An 18,696-nucleotide genomic window follows, 5' to 3' on the forward strand; every position below is an offset into this window, starting at 1 on the left:
TTCCCCGCCCCCATGGAGCGTTTTACTAATATTAATCTTGCTGCCTCCCTTTAAGACCAAGGTCACCGTGGAACTGCCTGACATAACTAACCCTTCTGCTCTCAAGCTGTCTGTCATTTCGTCCCTTACAGAAGACTGGCACCGCTGGCTCAACAGAAAGCAAGCCTCGTTCGCGGAGGCGTGGGACGCACCCGAGCCCCCGGAGGGCGGCTGTGAAGACGGCGCGCCCCTGAGCCAGCTCACCACGGTGGACCGCGAGGCCATCTGGGCCGAGGTGGAGACGGAGCCCGAGGCGCGCCCGGCGGGCGTTGAGCCCTGTGAGCATGACCGCCCGCTGTGCCTCGAGGACCTGCCGGATGGGCCGGCCCGCGCCACCGCTGAGGACGGCAGCGAGCGCACCGAGTCGGCGGACACGAGCTCCGGCGCCACGGACAGCAGCGAGAACACGTCCTCCGTCTCGTCGCCGGTGCACGACCCGCAGGAGCTGAGCGGCGGCGAGCAGTGCTGCGCGCCCCTGGCCGCGGCCGCCCGGGCCCCCGGCCCGCAGGCGGGCAGCCCCCCGTGCCTGGCGCGCGCGGACTCGGACCGGACCCAGGCCTCAGAGTCGCCGCTGTCCAGCGACGAGGAGGCGGCCGCGGAGCTCCAGGCGCTGTCGTTGGCCCGGCTGCGGAAGCAGCAGCGCGAGAAGCAGGCGAGGCTGGAGGCCCTGTTTGCGCACATCCTGCTCTATCTGCAGCCCTACGACTCGCGGCGGGTGCTCTACGCCTTCTCGGTGCTGGAGGCCGTGCTTAAAACCACCCCGCGCGAGTTCGTCGAGGCCGTGTCCAGGACCAGCGTGGACACCAGCGCCACGGCGCACCTCAGCCTCATCTCCAACCTCCTGGCCCGTCACCAGGAGGCCCTGGGGGGCCAGAGCTTCTACGGCAAGCTCCCGAGCCAGCCCCCCAGCGCGTGCCCGCACTCGCTGCTCATCGAGCTCCTCACCTACCTGTGCCTCAGTTTCCTCCGCAGCTACTACCCTTGCTCCCTGCGGGTCTCGCACCGAGACGTCCTGGGCAACCGCGACGTGCAGGTCAAGAGCGTGGAGGTTCTGCTCAGGCTGATGACGCAGCTCGTCTCGGTGGCCAAGGCGGCCGAGGGCAAGAACGTGGAGTTCATCCAGGGCCTGCTGCAGAGATGCCGGGTCCAGGAGTTCGTCCTGCTCTCGCTGTCCGCCTCCATGTACACGAGCCAGAAGCGCTACGGGCTGGCTGCGGCCGCGCCGGGCGGAGCCCTGCGGGAGGAGGGCGTGCTGGAGGAGCACATCATCAACCTGGGCCAGGACCAGATCTGGAGCGAGCACCCGCTTCAGATCGAGCTGCTGAAGCTGCTGCAGGTGCTCATCGTGCTGGAACACCACCTGGGCCAGGCGCCCGAGGAGGCGGAGCAGCCGCCCGACCTGCCACGGGAGTGGCGGCGGGCCCTGAACTTCCAGCAGGCCATCAGCGCCCTGCAGTATGTGCGGCCCCACCCGCTCACGTCGCAGGGGCTGCTGGTGGCCGCCGTGGTCAGGGGCCTGCAGCCGGCCTACGGCTACGGCATGCACCCGGCCTGGGTCAGCCTGGTCACGCATTCCTTGCCGTACTTCGGAAGGTCCCTAGGCTGGACCGTAACACCCTTCCTCGTCCAGATCTGCAAAAACTTGGATGAGCTGGTCAGGCAGTATGAGAGCGAGTCAGCCAAGCTGTCCATCAGGTACAGTGAGCCTTGAGGCAACTGGTGCTTGGGTGCTAAGTCCCTTCAGTCGTGTCCGACTCTTCTGAGCCCCCATGCACTGTAGCCCGCCAGGCTCCTCTGTCCATGGGATCCTCCAGGCAAAGATTCTGGAGTGGGTTGCTATTTTCTCGTCCAGGAGATCTTCCCAACCCAGGGATGGAACCCGCGTCTCCTACGTCTCCTGCCTTGGCAGGCGGGTTCTTTACCACTAGTGCCACCTGGGAAGAGGCATATTCCTATTGCTTTAGTGACAGCTTTTTGTCACAAATGGCTTAGTGGCCCTCATCAGTTGGTGGGTCATTTCAACCTAATCAGAAACCTAGCTAGCATTGTCAGGAGAGGGTAACAAGGAACTGAATGTGGATTCCTTTATTTTTAATTCCATATGACCACCCAGGCCAGATCCGAGTTGTAGGACAACTCAATCTGTCTCCATTATTTTTGCGAAACAAATAAAAGTGTGAATCCTCTACACAGAAATCCTAAAACATCTGGAAACATTTTTCCAAAGCAACCAGATAAATGTAAAACAGCTCGAAAGAGGCCTGTCATTTTTGTAGCGGTATTTCATCATGAGAGCCCCAGTTTGTTTTAAGATGGTGGTATCTCTGTGGTTTCTGTGTTTAGGATTAAAAACTTTTCTGGCCTCATTCTTAAAGATTTTTAAAACCGGTTTCTCGTTTCTTCACCAAAGCATAACCTCCAAGAGGGAAAATGTCTCCCCGGATTATCCACTCACTCTGTTGGAAGGCCTAACGACCATTACTCATTTCTGTCTTTTGGAACAACCCAACCAAAGCAAAAAGGTAAATTGCTTTTTTTCCCCGAGTTGGAGGCAGTTTTCATACATTATTTTGTCTTCTTTGGGATTCTGTCTGTTTCAAATAAGAACTATATGTGTATAATACAGACATGTATGCCAATATTAATACCAAGTAGCACACGTGCAGATAATGCACACGTGTGTGCAAGTTGATGTGCAAACGTACATATGTGAATAACACACATGTGCTTTGTTCTCATTGGCCTCTCTGTGGGCAACTTCAGCCCTTGCCCAGTTGTGGCATCGAACACGATCTTTTTTCCATGTATTTTTTTTTACTTTATGGAGTTTGAAGGTTTTTTATGTTTTGATTACTCTACCCTAGAAAGTGAAAGTGAAAATAACTCAGTCACGTCCGACACTTTTCGACACCAAGGACTGTAGCCCACCAGGGTCCTCTGTCCATGGAATTCTCCAGGCCAGAATACTGGAGTGGGTTGCTATTCCCTTCTCCAGAGCATCTTCCCAACCCAGGGATCAAACCCGGGTCTCCCAGATTGCAGGCGGATTCTTTACCACCTGAGCCACCAGGGACGCCCACTGTACCCTGCTGCTGCTAAGTCACTTCAGTCGTGTCCAACTCTGCGTGACCCCATAGATGGAAGCCCACCAGGCTCCCCCGTCCCTGGGATTCTCCAGTCAAGAACACTGGAGTGGGTTGCCATTTCCTTCTCCAATGTGTGAAAGTGAAAAGTGAAAGTGAAGTCGCTCAGCCACGTCAGACTCGTAGCAACCCCATGGACTGCAATCCACCAGGCTCCCCCGTACATGGGATTTTCTAGGCAAGAGTACTGGAGTGGCTTGCCATTGCCTTCTCCACTACCCTATCTGGTATTAAATTTTAGAACAGAGCAAGTACTTTGGTTGAGGGATTTGCAACGTTTGTAACAAGTTTGTAATGAGCCTCAGACTCACAGACATCCCTCTCTGACAGGAAGTGGTGGGTTTAAATGCTCAGGGAGGCAGGCATCTTATTTCTAGACCTCACATGGGCCTTGCCCTGGGGAGTGCTCCAGCCCAAACTCCATCTCACCAGCTCCAGCGTCCTCATGGAAGGGAAACGCAGCCGCGTCTCACACGTTTGTCTCTGTTTTTCAGACCGCTGCTGTGACCGACCCTACCAATTTGAAGAATGCCAAGAATGCTATTCTGGAAGAGCTCCCTCGAATCGTTAACACCATGGCCCTTCTCTGGAACGTCCTCAGGAAGGAGGAGACTCAGAAGAGACCCGTTGATCTCCTTGGAGCCACGAAGGGATCCTCTTCCGTTTACTTTAAAACCACCAAAGTGAGAGAGCTTCCTCTGTGGGCTTACGATTTCCTTTGTCTTGTATTGTCCCGCCAGAAATAAAAATACACAGGGATGTATACATACATAGTCAAAGACAGCGTGCCCAGAGAAACCCACGTTAGAAGTACTGTTATAAGTAAACCGAAAGTAGAAATCTCCAGTTTGTTTATTAGAGTAAGCCTTATATTCATGGGAAGGAGACTTTCGTGAGTACTTTTCAGTTTATTTTTTCCCCTTTGGCTGTTTAGAAAAATTATTTTTGGCCGTGCTGGGTGTTCGTTGCAGCAAGGGCGTTCTCTAGTTGCAGGGAGCAGCGTCCACACTTCATCATGGTGTGCGGGCCTCCCGTTGCGGTGGCTTCTCTTGTCATGGAGCACGGAATCTCGGGTTTTGCAGGCTTCAGTCAGCGCAGCTCCCGGGATCTGGAGCACAGCCTCAGTAGTTGTGGCAGGAGGAATGAATGAGTTGCTTGACTGCATTTGGGGTCTTCCTAGATCAGGGCTTGGAACCGTGTCTCCTGCATTGGATGTTTGACCGCTGAGACACCAGGAAAACCCCACAGTCATTAATTCTTGAGCCAGGCATTGATGACTCAGGGGAGGCCTGGGAGGCGAAAGCTTTTCCACAAGCAAGAGGCCGGCAGAGGACAAGCAGGGAGGGATCTGTCCCAAGAAGTCCCCAGAGGGTCCCACGCCGCATTAAGCCCTTGACTCTCCCTGGGAGGCACCCAGGCACGTAACTCAGTGTGTGATTGCCATGTCCCGTGGCTGCCGTCTGCTGAGCACTGCTGGCACGTTCCCTCAGAGCTTAACGTCAGCCTCTGGTAGCCTGGGTTGAGCAGAACAGGTCAAGGCCCAGGGACCCAGGTCGCCTGGATTTGGCTCCCTGCTCAGCGGCTTTGCGGGACCTTGAGCACGTGCATTAAACCTCTGTGTGCTGTCGTCTGCTCCACTGCAGACAGGGTGCCGGGCATCATCTGAGCACTGGGTATTTACTGGCGTTATTCAGTCCTCACCTGCAAGGCACGTGCTATTATTATTCCCAGCTGACAGGTGAGGGGTGTAGAGAGAGCATGTGATTCTTTCTGTGGTCAGTCTGGCAGTCTGACTCCCAGACCAGCGGGCTTTTAGGTTCTGGGAGGCACAGGTGGCCAAAGTATTGGAGCTTCAGCTTCAGCGTCAACTCTTCCCATGAATATTCAGGACTTATTTCCTTTAGGATTGATTGGTTTGATCCCTTTGCAGTCCAGGGGACTCTCAAGAGTCTTCTCCAACACAACAGTTCAAAAGCATCAATTCTTCGGCGCTCAGCTTTCTTTATGGTCCAACTCTCACATCCATACATGACTCCTGGAAAAACCATAGCCTTGACTAGACGGTCCTTTGTTGGCAAAGTTATGTCTCTGCTTTTAATGTGCTGCCTAGGTTGGTCATAGCTTTTCTTGCAAGGATCAGGGGAGGCCCAAGGTAAATCCGTTCACTGCACAGGCACGTGTGTGCCTGCTGCTGTGTACCTGGCCCTGCCTGTCCACGAGTGGACAGGATAGAGGGACGTCCGTGTCCTCCTGGCAGGCACAGACGCCAACCATCCACATTAAAATGGCGATGAGAAGCACTGCAAAGAAGCACAGGGCACTCTGCCAGCCTGCCACCCCTGCTCTGAGGGTCAAGGAGGCCTTCCTAAGGCAGAGGGGCTGATCCAAGACCCAGGATGAGAGGATGTACCTTCCCAGGTGTGTGTTAGAGGCTGGGAGACCCACAGCATCCACAAAGGAAGGAACACGGAGGTTTTGGGAATGCAGAGAAATCCAGGCACAGCAAAGGGGAGGGTGGCGAGTGACGTCCCCGGGCCGTGAGTCAGTTTTTAGTTGGCTGCATAATAAAATTAGGTAAATGGCACATGTTTCTGGAAACTGAAGCACATCCTTCCTGGTACTTACAAGGCCTCCCTGAGCTGGTTGAGGCCAGCACAGCTGGGGCCTTCCCTGCAGGGTCCCTGCTTTCTCGCTGGGCCTGCAAAGCCTCAGGTGACTTGCTCTGAGCCCTGCCTGGTCCTATCTGCTCGAAGGTGGTATCCGTCACTTCCCAGGAGTCTCTGCTCCGCTGTTTGTGTACTTGGACTGCCCCCCATGCATCCTGTCTAACTCCTCCAGGAGGTGCTTTGTACCACCACCATCCCCCCAACCCTGCCCCCACCACCCCCAGACCTCAACATAGTGTCTGCGATGCTAAGACGAAGGCTCCCAAGGTCACAGGTGCTAGTGGTGAAGGGCACGGTCCACTGGAGCCCTGACTGTGCTTTTGCTCATCGTTTTTCTGTTTTGTTTTGTTTTTTAAGATCATACGACAAAAAATTTTAGACTTCTTGAACCCCTTGACAGCGCCTCTTGGAGTTCAGCTGACAGCAGCAGTTGCATCAGTGTGGAGCAGGAAGAAGGGGAAACACCACAGTAAGACAAAGGTAAAGCCTGAAACCGAAGCCGTGCGCAGACAGCCCTGTGCGATCTAGAGGTAACCCCAGAGGCCACCAGGGGACACCGCGGAGGCGGGCCCCCCGTGTTAAACTCGTGACGTCATCGTCTAGCTGTGCCTGTTACAGTGAGGTCGGGGGGGCAGTGGAGCCCACCCAACCTCTGTTTTCTTCTCTTTCTACTGTATGATGAGTATATTGTACTTTTCATTTAACATTTTAATCTACTGTCTAGTAGTGTGCTTCCAAGAATGTATCTTACATGTGCATTTCAAAGAAAAGCACCACTGTGGGACCTGCCCCCCAGCTTAAGAAGCGGTTCCTCATTCTACCCGTGAGGACCCCTGGGGGCCCCTCCCTGGTTATACTGCCATCTGAAAGCTTTTTTTTTTTTTTTCAAACCAGTCTTTTTAAAGATTTTCTCTTTTGGGGACAGTTTTAAGTTCTCAGCAGAATGAGAGGAGGGTATAGAGATTTTCCCTAGTCCCCTGTCCCCACACATGTACCTCCCCACCCCCATCAACATTCCCCAACCCCCCACCCAGAGAGGTTCACAGTTGCTGGACCTCCACTGACACAGTCACAGTTGACATCTGGCTTTTTTTTAACTTATGAGAATAATACTCGTTTGTGATGGTAAAGAAATCATCGCATTCCTTTGCCAAGACTTCGGTTTACATTTTGCATAAGTGTTCCCCACCGACTGGTCCATCACAAGGTCCTGCCAGGAGCTTGGGTCTCCTGTTTCTGCAAACCCAGCGCGGGCTTCACCCTTGGTTCCTTCCGTCATCTGTGCCGGTTCCTACCCAGTACCCCCACCCCCAGGCACTGGCTCAGTGGACCCTGTTACCCGAGGAGGCATGAGAGGCTGGTGGTCCAGGCCATCCAGCTTAGCACCTGTGGGGTCTTCCCTGGCGAGGACCCTCATACTTCCAAGGGCAGGCCCCCACCCCCATTTCGATCATCAAAACCCACCTCCCACGCCAGGACGTTCCTGCCTTGGCCAGCTCCCCTGAACCTGGTTTTCCTGTTTCGCTGCTGTCCTCGTACTTTGGAGGCTGGCTCTTGATAATCAGCCTGTTTCCTTCAGGTTAATACTATCTGTTTCCAACACGCTTTCTCAGCTTGAACTCATAAAGACCAGAGCGACTGTCCATCACCGGCCGTGCCTTTTTATTCCTCATCTGTATCAGATACTGATTACATTCCTATGATTAAAAGCTTTTTTTTTTAACCTCACTCTTCTTCCTACCAATACAGTCCTTTACCTAGTATTCCTTTAAATATATGTTTGAAAGATTAAAATACATCTCTTCCTCCAGGAGCAAGTATCACAGCGCTTTCTGGGAGTCCTCCTTATTTTTGTTGTCTCTCTCAAGGAACGGTCCTCTTCTCGGCAGATCGTTGCAGCGGCCAGCACGTCCCAGCTGACCCTCGTGGATCTGATCTGCGCGCTGAGCACCCTGCAGACGGACTCGGTGCTGCAACTGGTGAAGGAGGTGGTGAAGCACCCGCCGCAGGTCCGCGGGGACGAGGTCAGGAGCCCGGGGGGCCCTCGGATGAACGCAGGACTCTTCCAGTCCACATCATGTAGATGGCGTCTGGGAGGGAAGCAAAGGTTGCAGGAGCACCTGGGAATTCAAGGGGCCATAAAAGGGAGGTGTTCTCACCAGACTTTGTGGAGATGCAGGAGACGTGCTCCACGGACTCCCATCTTGAGGTGCGAACCCCCTGAGATAGGGGACCGACATCCATCCTTACAGCCCATCGCAGAGCACTCTGCCCAGTAGTGGTTCTGTTTTCTGCAGCGTAGTTTATATATTTAACTGCACTGGGTCTTAGCTGCATCTTGCAGGATCTTTCATTGTGGGCACATGGGCTCTCTGGTTGTGGCACTTGGGCTCAGCATTTGTGGCACACAGGCTTAGTTGCTCCGAGGCAAGTGGGATCTTACTTCCCCAGACCAGGGATCAAACCCATGTCTCTTGCATTCTCAACTGTTGGACCACCAGTGAAATCCCTGGTAGTGGTTCTTATCAAGGGCCTGCTGTGTGCCAAACTGAATAAATCTAGAAAGAGGAAATGGCACTTGGCTTCCAAGAACTTGCAGCCTTAAGATAAGCAAAGCCGGACACTAGTTAAATGTGGAAAAGACCGACTTCATTCAATAGCTCCGGCAGTAGGGGGACGAGGTGCGGTCAGTTCCAATTTGTGCAGAGGTGAGTAGGTATTTTGGGGGGAGGATGAATAGAAAGGGTGAAGGAGCAGGGCTTCAGCAGAATCGGGGAGTGGAAAGTTACAAACAAGCGGGAAGGGGCTGGGTGAGTGTAATTAGACCATAGTTACCGACCGTGTTGTGAAAGGTTGGTTCCTATGCTCCCCAGGAGACTGGGAGATAAGGGCCCTGTCTTTCTTGATATTTTAAAGGGATGGCTGCCAGGTCCTTGGGAAAGACATTCCTGGGTTGGAGAAGATGCATTCACATCCCAGAGGGACAGAGGAAGGATTTGTAACCATAAGCTTTTCCTAATAAATGCTCGAAGGAGGGGAGGTCAGGAATGTATCAGGACTTGGCTGAACACACAGGAGATTCCTTCTGAGGCCGGGAGCTTTCTCATTTTAAGGGGGTCGAGGTCATCTCCCTAGGACACAGGCTTGAGCTGCTGGAAACTGTAGTGGTGTTTGCTCAAGTCTCTTAGTGTGTGGGGTGGATGGAATCGTTTGTGCCAAAGGTACAACCTTGTAGATCAAGGTTGAGGCTTGGTCAAGACAAGAGCTCAGAGGAGCCTGGCTAAGGACTTCCTTGGCAGTCCAGTGGTTAGGACTCTCTACTTTCGCTGCTGAGGGTCCCAGTTCAGTGCCTGATCAGGGAACTAAGATCTCACAAGCCATGCTGTGTGGCTGAAAAAAAAACAAACCCAGCGACTTCTCTGGTGGTCCAGTAGCTTAAGACTCCATGCTATCCAATGCAGGGCACCAGGTTTGATCCCTAGTCAGGGAACTGAATTCAACATGATTTTGAGCAAACTCCAGGAGACAGGGAAGGCTGGCGTGCTGTAGTCCTTGGGGTCACCAAGAGTTAGACATGACTTAGCCACTGAACAACAGCAGTAACAGGGAACTAGATCCTGTAGGATGCAACTGAAGCTTCCGCATGCCAGAACTAAGACCTGGAGCAGCCAAATAAACAAGTAAATATTTTAAAAATACAAAAAGCAGAGGGGCCTGACTAGACTAGGTCAAGGAGAGCATCTTTGTCCATGGGCAAGTTAAAAGTTTGCATAATTTTTGTCGAAGTACAAAATTCACATCAGAGAACTTAACTCATACTGGAGATTCTGAGGAAGCAGAGCTTTCACCTGGCTGCGGGGAGATCAGTGGTCTTTGAAGAGTGACATGATTGAACCACAAAGCTCCCATAGTTTTTCTGCCCAATTTCTGCATAGCAGTTGAGTGAGCTTTTTTCTACTGCTTGGACAATTTTTCATTTACGCACAGTGGTTTTGCAGCAGAGCAGACTTTATGGTTTACGCCTGAGAGGTCTTTGATTTCACCAAAGCAGACCTCTTCGTTGAAAGTGTTGGAGCTGTTTTGTTCTGAATTAATTTGATAGAAACCAGGGATTTGTTCTGACCTTGAAATAATTGTCCTCGCTCAGGTGATTTAAGATAATATCATCAGAAACACTCTTAAGAATAACTCCCTAAATGAAAATTAATGAAGTGGACCAAATGATCAGTAAAAAATAGTTTTAATTCAGACTGATATTTGTATACCAGAGCCACAAAGTAGAAATAACCCATCAGCAGATGAATGGATAAACACAGTGAGGTATATATACATGCAGTGGATTATGACTCAGCCTTGAAAAGGAAGGAAATTCTGACACACGCTATACCGTGGTTGAACCTTAACAGCATATACTAAGGGGACTGTCAGTCCAAAAGGACAGTACTGCATGAGTCCACTTGTATGGGGTACCCAGGAGTGATCCAGTCCACAGAGACAGAAAAGAGGAGAATAGTTACTAGAAGCTGGGGGAGGAGGGAATGGGCATAGGGGACTGTTTAATGTTTAATGGGGACTGAGTTTCACTCTGTGAAGATGAAATAGTGCTGATGAACGGTGATCGTAGTTGCCCAACAGTAGCTGTGAATGTCCTCAATGCCCTTGTCCTGTACCCTTAAAAATGTTTTAAGTGGTAAATTTTTTCAAATATATTTTACCAAAATTTTATAACAAATAAATCTTGCTCTTAGATATTTAGGTCGTAGCACAAAGGGTGGTGAACAGAAGCCAAACCTTGAAGTCAGAGATGCGTTCATCCATCTTCCCCGCAGAGTGAGAACACTGACCAGGAATACCTTTATCAGTTTTTACAGCTCCGCCTGCCTTGTAGCAGACCCCTCCACTCGGGGCGCCTCCTCTGAAAGGGCCCGTGGCTCAGGGTCGCCCTCTGCAGAAACGTTCGCTCTGGGGGGAGGGCCTCCAGGGGCCTCTAACCAGTCAATTACACACTCGGCCCTGGTCGCCTTCTTTTGTGCCACGTGTTCATTAAACATCGAGTACGTGCATCCACGGTGGGGAATCCTGAAGAGTGACACCGTCCCCGCCCACGGTCAGCCTGTATTCTAGTTGGGGAAAGAGGATGAGGCAGCCTACAACTTAACCCCATTAAGGCCAGATCATGGGACCGGCTTAAGGAATCAGATGTAAAATGGTCACGGGAGGCTTCATGACATCTGCCCCCAGGTCTCTCCATTGCCCAGGACTCTTGTTGCCTTGGGGCTTCCCAGGTGGCGTTAGTGGTAAAGAGCCTGCCTGCCGATGCAGGAGACAGGAGACCCAGGTTCGGTCCCTGGGTCGCGAAGATTCCCCTAGAGGAGGGCACGGCAACCCACTCTAGTATTCTTGCCCGGAGAATCCCCGTGGACAGAGGAGCCAGGCGGGTTACAGTCTACAGAGTCGCAAAGAGTCGGACACGACTAAAGTGACTTAGCATACACAGCACTTGGTTGCCTTTTACCCCTTTTAAAAAAAAACATTATTTATTTACTGTGTGCATCGAGTCTTGGCTGCAGCACGCAGTACCTTTCGCTGCAGTGCACAGCTGTGTTAGGTGCAGCACTAGGGCGCAGTCACCCTGCAGCGCATGGGATCTTGGTTCCCTGAACAGGGATGGAACCTGCATTCCCTGCATTAGAAGGCGGGTTCCTAACCACTGCATGGCTGGCAAGAAGTCCCGCATTTTACTCTTGAATGTGAATGTTCACGTGGTGGACCTTGGATTGGCATTTATTACTCCAAGCAGGTCGAGGTGGCTGGAGACTGGCCTTCCCTGTGGCTGGTCAGTCCCTCCGAATGATATCCCAGCTACAGCCACAGGGAAGCTGGCCTTGTGACAGACAGCTTCGTGAACAGTGCAGGCACTTTCCAGCTTTGTTCCTTCAGTATTTGGTCTACAAGTGTCTGCAAATCCTGGGCTTAAAAAAAAAAAAAACACCCCAATAAACCCTCGATGTCATCTGGCTGACTGGTTTTTGGCTTTTTGAATAACAAAGTTACTTTTGTGGTTTAGTTAATTGGCTTAACTTCTATAACTTTGACAAATAGAATGGGGGAAATATATGTGTTTTGAAAACCTATTTCCAAGTAATTCCAGCCATTTGGGATGTAGGGAAGTTGTCTGAGCTGTTTGGGGGGAATTCCTGGGGCTAAGAATTCGCATTTGGCATTGTCTGTAGCTTGACACAGACTCCTGCGGCCACCAGCTTTGTGTCTGAGGAGGTTCAGTTATTATACCAACTCTTCCTTAAATACTTCCTAAAAGTCTGGGGTGGAAAGTAGGTAAACATGGGAAAGGACTGGGAGTCTGATGCGTAGGTACCAAAGGATGTGGGCCGTCACAGGATACATTTGCTTTTATTTCACTGAGATCCTTTGTATTATTATATTCAGAAGACTCCGGGAGCTGGAAACCTTTGCTTTGTTAGCAGATAGAACCTGTTTCATTTCTGTATTTGAACTCTTGTTTTAGCCTTATCTCCTCCCAATTTGGAGTAATTAGCTGTGCTTTAATTTTCAGAAATCACCCCTGGTGGATGTCCCTGTGTTGCAGTTTTGCTATGCGTTCATCCAAAGGTAATGCAGCCCCTCAAAGACATTTCTCAATTATAGATGCTGTTGCAGTGATTATAAGTAACTACTCTTGGCTGTCCTCCTTTTTTTCTTTGAATTGAAGTGCCGTTGATTTACAGTGTGTTAGTTTCAGGTGTGCAGCACAGCGACTCAGTTTGGTATAGGGGTGTGTGTGTGTGTATGTGTGTGTATCCTTTCTCAAATGCTTTTTCATTGCAAGTTATTGTAAGATGTTGCGTATAGTTCCCTGTGCTTTACAGTAGGTCCTTATTGTTTGCCTATTTTGTATACAGCAGTGTGTCTGTGTTAATCCCAACTTCATCTTTATCCCTCCCTGCCTCCACCCATATGTTTCTTGATTACTGAAGAGCCTCAGTTCAGAAAGTATCTGTGTGTTACTAACCCAGTCGTGTCCGACTCTGTGTGACCCCATGGACTGTAGCCTGTCAAGCTCCTCTGTCCGTGGGATTCTCCAGGCAAGAATTCTGGAGTGGGTTGCCATTTTCCTCCTCCCGGGGATCTTGCCAACCTGGGGATCGGAGAGGTGTCCTGATTCCCTCTCCAGCCATTGGAACACCCAGCAGTCTTCCTTTCTCCCTCTCCAGAGAGCTGATCTGACATCTTCAGGTCTGTTTGCTGCATCTTGAACACTTTATGTCAGCACAGCTTCGCTTGAGACCTGGTGAACTTCAGAAGAAACAGTTTGCATTACCTTGATAACCAAAAAAAGGAGGGGAATTTTAAGAACCTCTCTTAGGAAAATAAGTGACTATTTTGGATGTTGTCCTCAGTGCTCTGCCGTGTTTTCTGCTGGGAGTCTTCATGTCAATGGACATGAATCTGAGCAAGCTCCGGGAGTTGGTGATGGACAGGGAAGCCTGGCGTGCTGCAGTCCATGGGGTCGCAAAGAGTCAGACACGACTGCGCGACAGGACTGAACGGAGGTTTCTGTGTGGGTTTACTGAGCTGAACACCCATCCGCAGGGGTCTCAGCTGGCTCTCTGCAGGGAGAGAGGATGCTTTGCCAGCCTCCTGCAGCTCTTCCGGCAGGTCCTGGACACAGCTCCCAGACACCTCCACCGTGCGGGGAGGTTAGAGCTACAGTAATGGGGGTGAAGGGGGTGTAGGCCTATCTCACGGATGCCTCGATAGCCTTGCATGTCTCAGGGGATTCACCATTAGTAAATTTGACCACCAGCTGCAAGCTCCCTGGCTAACAAGTTCACATGCCATGGTTATTCTGACCCACAACACCCTAGGGTTACAGGAAGGTAGAGGGCAGGTCCTAGTCCTAGGAGTCCCCGGGCCCGGGATTGAGTCCGGGCCAGCCACTCGCCCTCCACCACGAGCATCACTGCACTGCTTTCTTCCAGGAGGGAGAGTGAGCTCGTCCTTTGTTGTTGCTCTGTCTCTCAGTCGTGTCCAGCTCTTTGAGACCCCCTGGACTGCGGCTCACCAGGCCTCCCTGTCCTTCACTATCGCCCAGAGTTCACTCAAACTCATGTCCATCGAGTCGGTGATGCCATCCAGCCATCTCACCCTCTGTCATCCCCTTCTCCTGCCTTTAGTCTTTCCCAGCATCAGAATCTTTTCCAGTGAGTCAGTTCTTCGCATCAGGTGACCAAAGTATTGGAGCTTCAGCTTTAGCATCAGTCCTTCCAATGAATATTCAGGATTGATTTCCTTTAGGATAGACTGGTGTGATGTCCAAGGGACTCTCAAGAGTCTTCTCCAACACTGCAGTTCAAAAGCATCAATCCTTCAGCGCCCAGCCTTCTTTATGGTCCAACTCTCACATCCATACATGACTACTGGAAAAACCATAGCTTTGACTCTATGGACCTTTGTTGCTCAAGTAATGTCTCTGCTTTTTAATACGTTGTCTAGGTTGGTCATAGCTTTTCTTGCAAGAAGCAGGCGTCTTTTAATTTCGTGACTGCAGTCACCATCCTCAGTGATTTTGGAGCCCAAGGAAATAGTCTGTCACTCCTTCCACTTTTCCCCATGTCCTTCCTAATGCTCACTCATACGTGTCGTAATCCCAGCAAGCGCCTGCTGCAGTAATCACAGTGACATCGTCCAGCAGCTGTGGGAATGGCAGCCTCCTTTCACGGAGGAGGCCCCGCCGTGGGTCAGGGACCAGCACTTGACCCTGGGACCCTCTGGCTGTGGCCCAGCTGCCTCCCTGTGCAGTGCAGTGTCACCCCACGGCAACAACCCTGAGTCCTCATTCCCCCCAAGACCTGACCTGAGAGCTACTAAAGGTCAGCCTCCTGCTGGGTGACCCCTGACCTCACCCTCTACGACCTCCCGATGGCTCACTCTCCATTTCCAGTGACATTAGGGAGGCCAAATGCTAGATGGAGCCAGACAGGCCCAGAGATCCGTCCGCCAGTTCAAGGCTCCCACTTTATAGATGAGGAAACCAGGAGCGTCTGACTGGTTTAGATGGGTGGCTGGTATCCAAACCCCCAAGTTCTTGCCAGAATACCGCAATTTAGCATGTGTGTATTTTAATTTAAGAAGAACAAAACAGATCAGGCAGATAAGCATCATCCTTTTGCCTTCTAACTGCCTGCACCTAAAACGTGCTTATAAGAAAACATTTTCATTAGACCTGTTCATGGCTGGATGTTTTTTTTCCCCCCATATGGTTTTTTGTTGTTGTCTGTCTGTTTGTTTTTATTAAATAGGCTCCCAGCAACAGCCTTGCAAGAGAACTTCCCTTCGCTGTTGGGTGTGTTGAAGGAGTCCGTGCAGTTGAATCTGGCTCCCCCCGGTTACTTTCTGCTTCTCAGGTACTGTGTTCCCAGCCGCTCAACATTACCGCATTTTTTTTTTTTCTCCAGGAACATGTATGTTTTCATTTCTGCTAGCATTCTCATTCTGAAGCTGATTGTCTCTCAACAGCATGCTGAATGACTTTGTGACAAGAACTCCAAACCTGGAGAGCAAGAAGGACCAAAAAGACCTGCAGGTCTGTATGTGTGCGTCCAGTAGGATGGTTCCTGTCCCAGGAGAGCATTGCTCACCCCCCCTGCCCCCAACCCCCCCACCCCACCTGCCCTCGGACAGCCTCACTGGAGGTGATAAACATTAAACATGGGGCAGAACCAGATGCTAGGTCTGCACATGTTCCCACGTCTGACTCTCTGCGTCACTGTCTTCAGAGGACTTGATAGAGTCTCTGGATGGCGGTTCTCATGTCAGCCTTGAGCCATCCACCTTGCAGTTTGCAAGGCGCCTGCTCACTTCCGCCTGGAGCCCGATGTGTGCAGGCTCACTCTTCAGCATGCCTGGAGCCGTAAATCTGTCTTTATACACAGATTCCCTTCCTTAGAACCTTCCTCCCTCCTCTTTTTAAAGCAATTCAGACTCATGGGGAACTTCAAAAACACTGAAAAGGAAAAAGTAAAGCTCAGCCACTAGAGGAGGAAAATCTCCTTTGAGTAGAAACCCAGCCAATAAGTAGAAGTAACGACAGAGTGAGAAAAATCAGTATGACCTCTGTAATCGTCGAGTGAGGAGCTTTTCGAGTCAAGGTCTTAACTTCTTTCTCAGTGTCCTTTATTCTTTAATTTCTGTTGTTGGCGTCTGGTTGCCTCACCGTGTCGAGTTAGTTTCTGCCGAAGAGCATGGTGAATTCAGCTGCACGTTTACATATGTCCCTTTGCATTTCCTCCCCTTGAATCAAGGTCATTAAACCGTGCTGTGTATCTCACGGCCTTGGCGATACTGCCGCTCCCTGTTGTGACCCCTGAGATCCTGAAGCTCTGGAGCTCTGCGTAAAGCCCAGTGACTCCTTTGGCTCCCCTGGTGGAGGGGAAAGCGCCGTCCCAGCTCACGTGCTGCAGCCCAGCCCGCGGTCAGCACTTCCTATACCAAGCTGGGAGCCCTCCGCCTCGTGCGGCCTGTGGCCTGCTGTGGCCCCATCTACTGCAGTCCACCAGGCCGAGCTTTGGCCATGGCCACTAAGGCTGCTGGAGGAGCTCAGTGGGCCCCTGCTTCCACCCCAGAGGGTCCTAGCCTTCCTGACACTGACCCCTTCCTACTGCTTCCAGGCACCCTGACTTCCCCATCGGCTCACTGTGCTCGAGATGGCAGCTTCTCTTAAGTCTTCAGTTTTTTGTCTTGAGTTTTTTTACTGTTTATTTTATTGAAGTGTAAGCAGCGCCGTGTTAATGTCTGCTGTACAGCAGAGTGACTCAGTTATGCACATATATGCATTCTTTCTCCTCTTATTTTCCATTATGCTTTATCGCGGGATACTGAATACAGTTCCCCTCCGCTCTGCAGTAGGACCTTGTCGTCTGTCCATCCTACGTATAATAGTTTGCATCTGCTAATCCCAGCCTCCTGCTGTGTCCTTCCTGCACCCCTTCCCCCTCAGCAGCCACAAGTCTGTCCTCTGTGTCTGTGAGTCTGCTGTTTCCTAGGTAGGTTCTGCTGTGTCATATCATAGATTCCACATGTCAGTGTTGTCATCTGACGTGTGTCTTTCTCTGCCTGGCTTCGCTTAGCGCGATCCTCCCCAGATCCATCCATCCTTCCGCGATCTCCCTTGCTGCCAGCGTCCACCCCCGCACCTCTGCCTGGGCAGGCCGTGGACAGTTCCCTCAGGTGTGCTCCCCCGTCCCTCCCACCAGGGACGGATGTACTCTTGCTTCCTGCCTGAACGCACCTGCTGCACTCACAGCAGAAGCCAGGACTGCTCACGTGTCAGGGATGTGTAGCCCCTCTTAGCTGACGATACCCCCTAATCCCTCTCCATGTCTCCACTCATGTCCCAGCTTCTTGACCAGATTCTGTACTGAGAGCACTCCTATGCTCTTCACCTTCAAGTCAGTTTTAACTTATTCAGTTTTGTTTCTTGTTGTGTTCATCAAAGGTGCATTTCTAGTAAGAACCCAAGGTCCTAAAGAAACCAGAAACCGAATCTGCCAAATGTGTTGTGCCGCTGTGGCTTTCTGTGTATAAGTTTTACCCACTGACCGTAGAGCAGCCACAGCTCAACGTATGCCTGCTGAGCCCTTGTAACGTGGCTTGCCTGAACTGAACGTTCCATAAGCATAAAACACTCATCAGGTTTAAAAGACTTAGCCCAAAGAAGAACGCCAAATCTCACTAATAATTTTATGTCGGTTATATGTTGATACTACTTTGGATGTATCGAGTTACACACTGTGAACTTGTTTCTTCATTTAAGGTAGCTCCTCGAAGACTTCATTACCTGCATGCTTCATAGCCATGACTTGCATTATATTTCTGTCGGATGGTGCTACCTTAGGCACTTAAGACTCTCTTAACTTTCTTTCCTCTTTTCTCTTGGTTCCTCTCAGGAAGTCACTCAAAAAATTCTGGAAGCTGTTGGGAACATAGCTGGGTCTTCCTTAGAACAAACCAGCTGGCTGAGTAGGAACTTGGAAGTGAAGGCCCAGCCTCAGATCTCTCTAGAAGAATCCGATGCTGAGGAAGACTTGCACGGTAGGTGTATATGGCTCAGAAAGTAATGCCTGCTGCCAGGTAGCAGGTCTCTCTCTGCATTAAAAATCATCTGGCTTTGCTTTTTACAAAATAAGTTGTAGTATCATAAACATAAGTTGTAGTAAAATGAATAGTAGAATTCCACTGGAAGGATCCCAAGTGACCCATGCTATGGTGTTCAGCCCTCCATGAGCCCAGATGAGGGTCCTGGGAGATAACTTCCCAAGCTAATTTGCATGGACTCAGTGGTAGAAATCTTTGTGAGGTAAAGAATAGGGAGAATGCCTGTGGTTTTTTTTTTGTGTGTGTGTGGAGCCATGGAAAGAAAACTTAGTAAACCAGCTCACTGTTGTCAAGCAGTTGATGTATTTCATTTCTGGCCTGCCTTCCAGAGATCCTGGTATTTGGTCATTGCCCAGGTCATTATGATTTTATCACGGCAGTCACACACAGGGCACACCCCAGCCTTATTATTAGTTATAACTTTCTAGGCAAATGATCGGGAGACTCTCAAAGGAGACTCATCTGTTTATTCAGAGGACCGCTGACCATCCAGAAACCCCCGAGGGGTCTGAGTTAAATGCCATAGTGTAGACTGTCAGTTGCTGGTGCCCTAAAGACCACCAGATGAATCTGTCAGTCAGGCACATCTCAGGTTATTGGATATATTTCAGCAAGGGTGAAACTTGACTGAGTCAGAGGGGTGTCTCACCAGGGGACACTTGGGGAAGATGGTA

At 50.9% G+C, this 18,696-nt stretch overlaps 1 protein-coding gene across 6 annotated transcripts in view; it reads left to right on the forward strand.

Annotated features, from left to right (window-relative positions):
* The window catches only part of DOP1B (DOP1 leucine zipper like protein B), a 127,415-nt gene that overhangs the window by 82,580 nt on the left and 26,139 nt on the right, over positions 1-18,696 (forward strand). For 4 of the 6 annotated variants that reach the window (XR_008684446.2, XM_055416175.2, XM_055416145.2 and 1 more), the window contains exons 19-27: positions 132-1,734; positions 2,450-2,561; positions 3,677-3,865; positions 6,206-6,328; positions 7,717-7,872; positions 12,423-12,478; positions 15,169-15,273; positions 15,386-15,452; positions 17,815-17,959. Coding sequence is in view for 5 of the 6 variants with exons in the window: in XM_055416175.2 (XP_055272150.2) it covers positions 132-1,734; positions 2,450-2,561; positions 3,677-3,865; positions 6,206-6,328; positions 7,717-7,872; positions 12,423-12,478; positions 15,169-15,273; positions 15,386-15,452; positions 17,815-17,959 (2,556 nt within the window). In the remaining variant the exon portion in view is untranslated. The remainder of the gene's footprint in view (positions 1-131; positions 1,735-2,449; positions 2,562-3,676; positions 3,866-6,205; positions 6,329-7,716; positions 7,873-12,422; positions 12,479-15,168; positions 15,274-15,385; positions 15,453-17,814; positions 17,960-18,696) is intronic. The other 2 variants (XM_055416160.2, XM_055416169.2) reach the window with 1 other exon arrangement.

The sequence above is a fragment of the Moschus berezovskii genome, chromosome 1, assembly GCF_049115385.1.
Source record: "Moschus berezovskii isolate FMDL1 chromosome 1, NW_MosBer_1.0, whole genome shotgun sequence".
Classification (NCBI taxonomy): Eukaryota; Metazoa; Chordata; class Mammalia; order Artiodactyla; family Moschidae; genus Moschus; species Moschus berezovskii.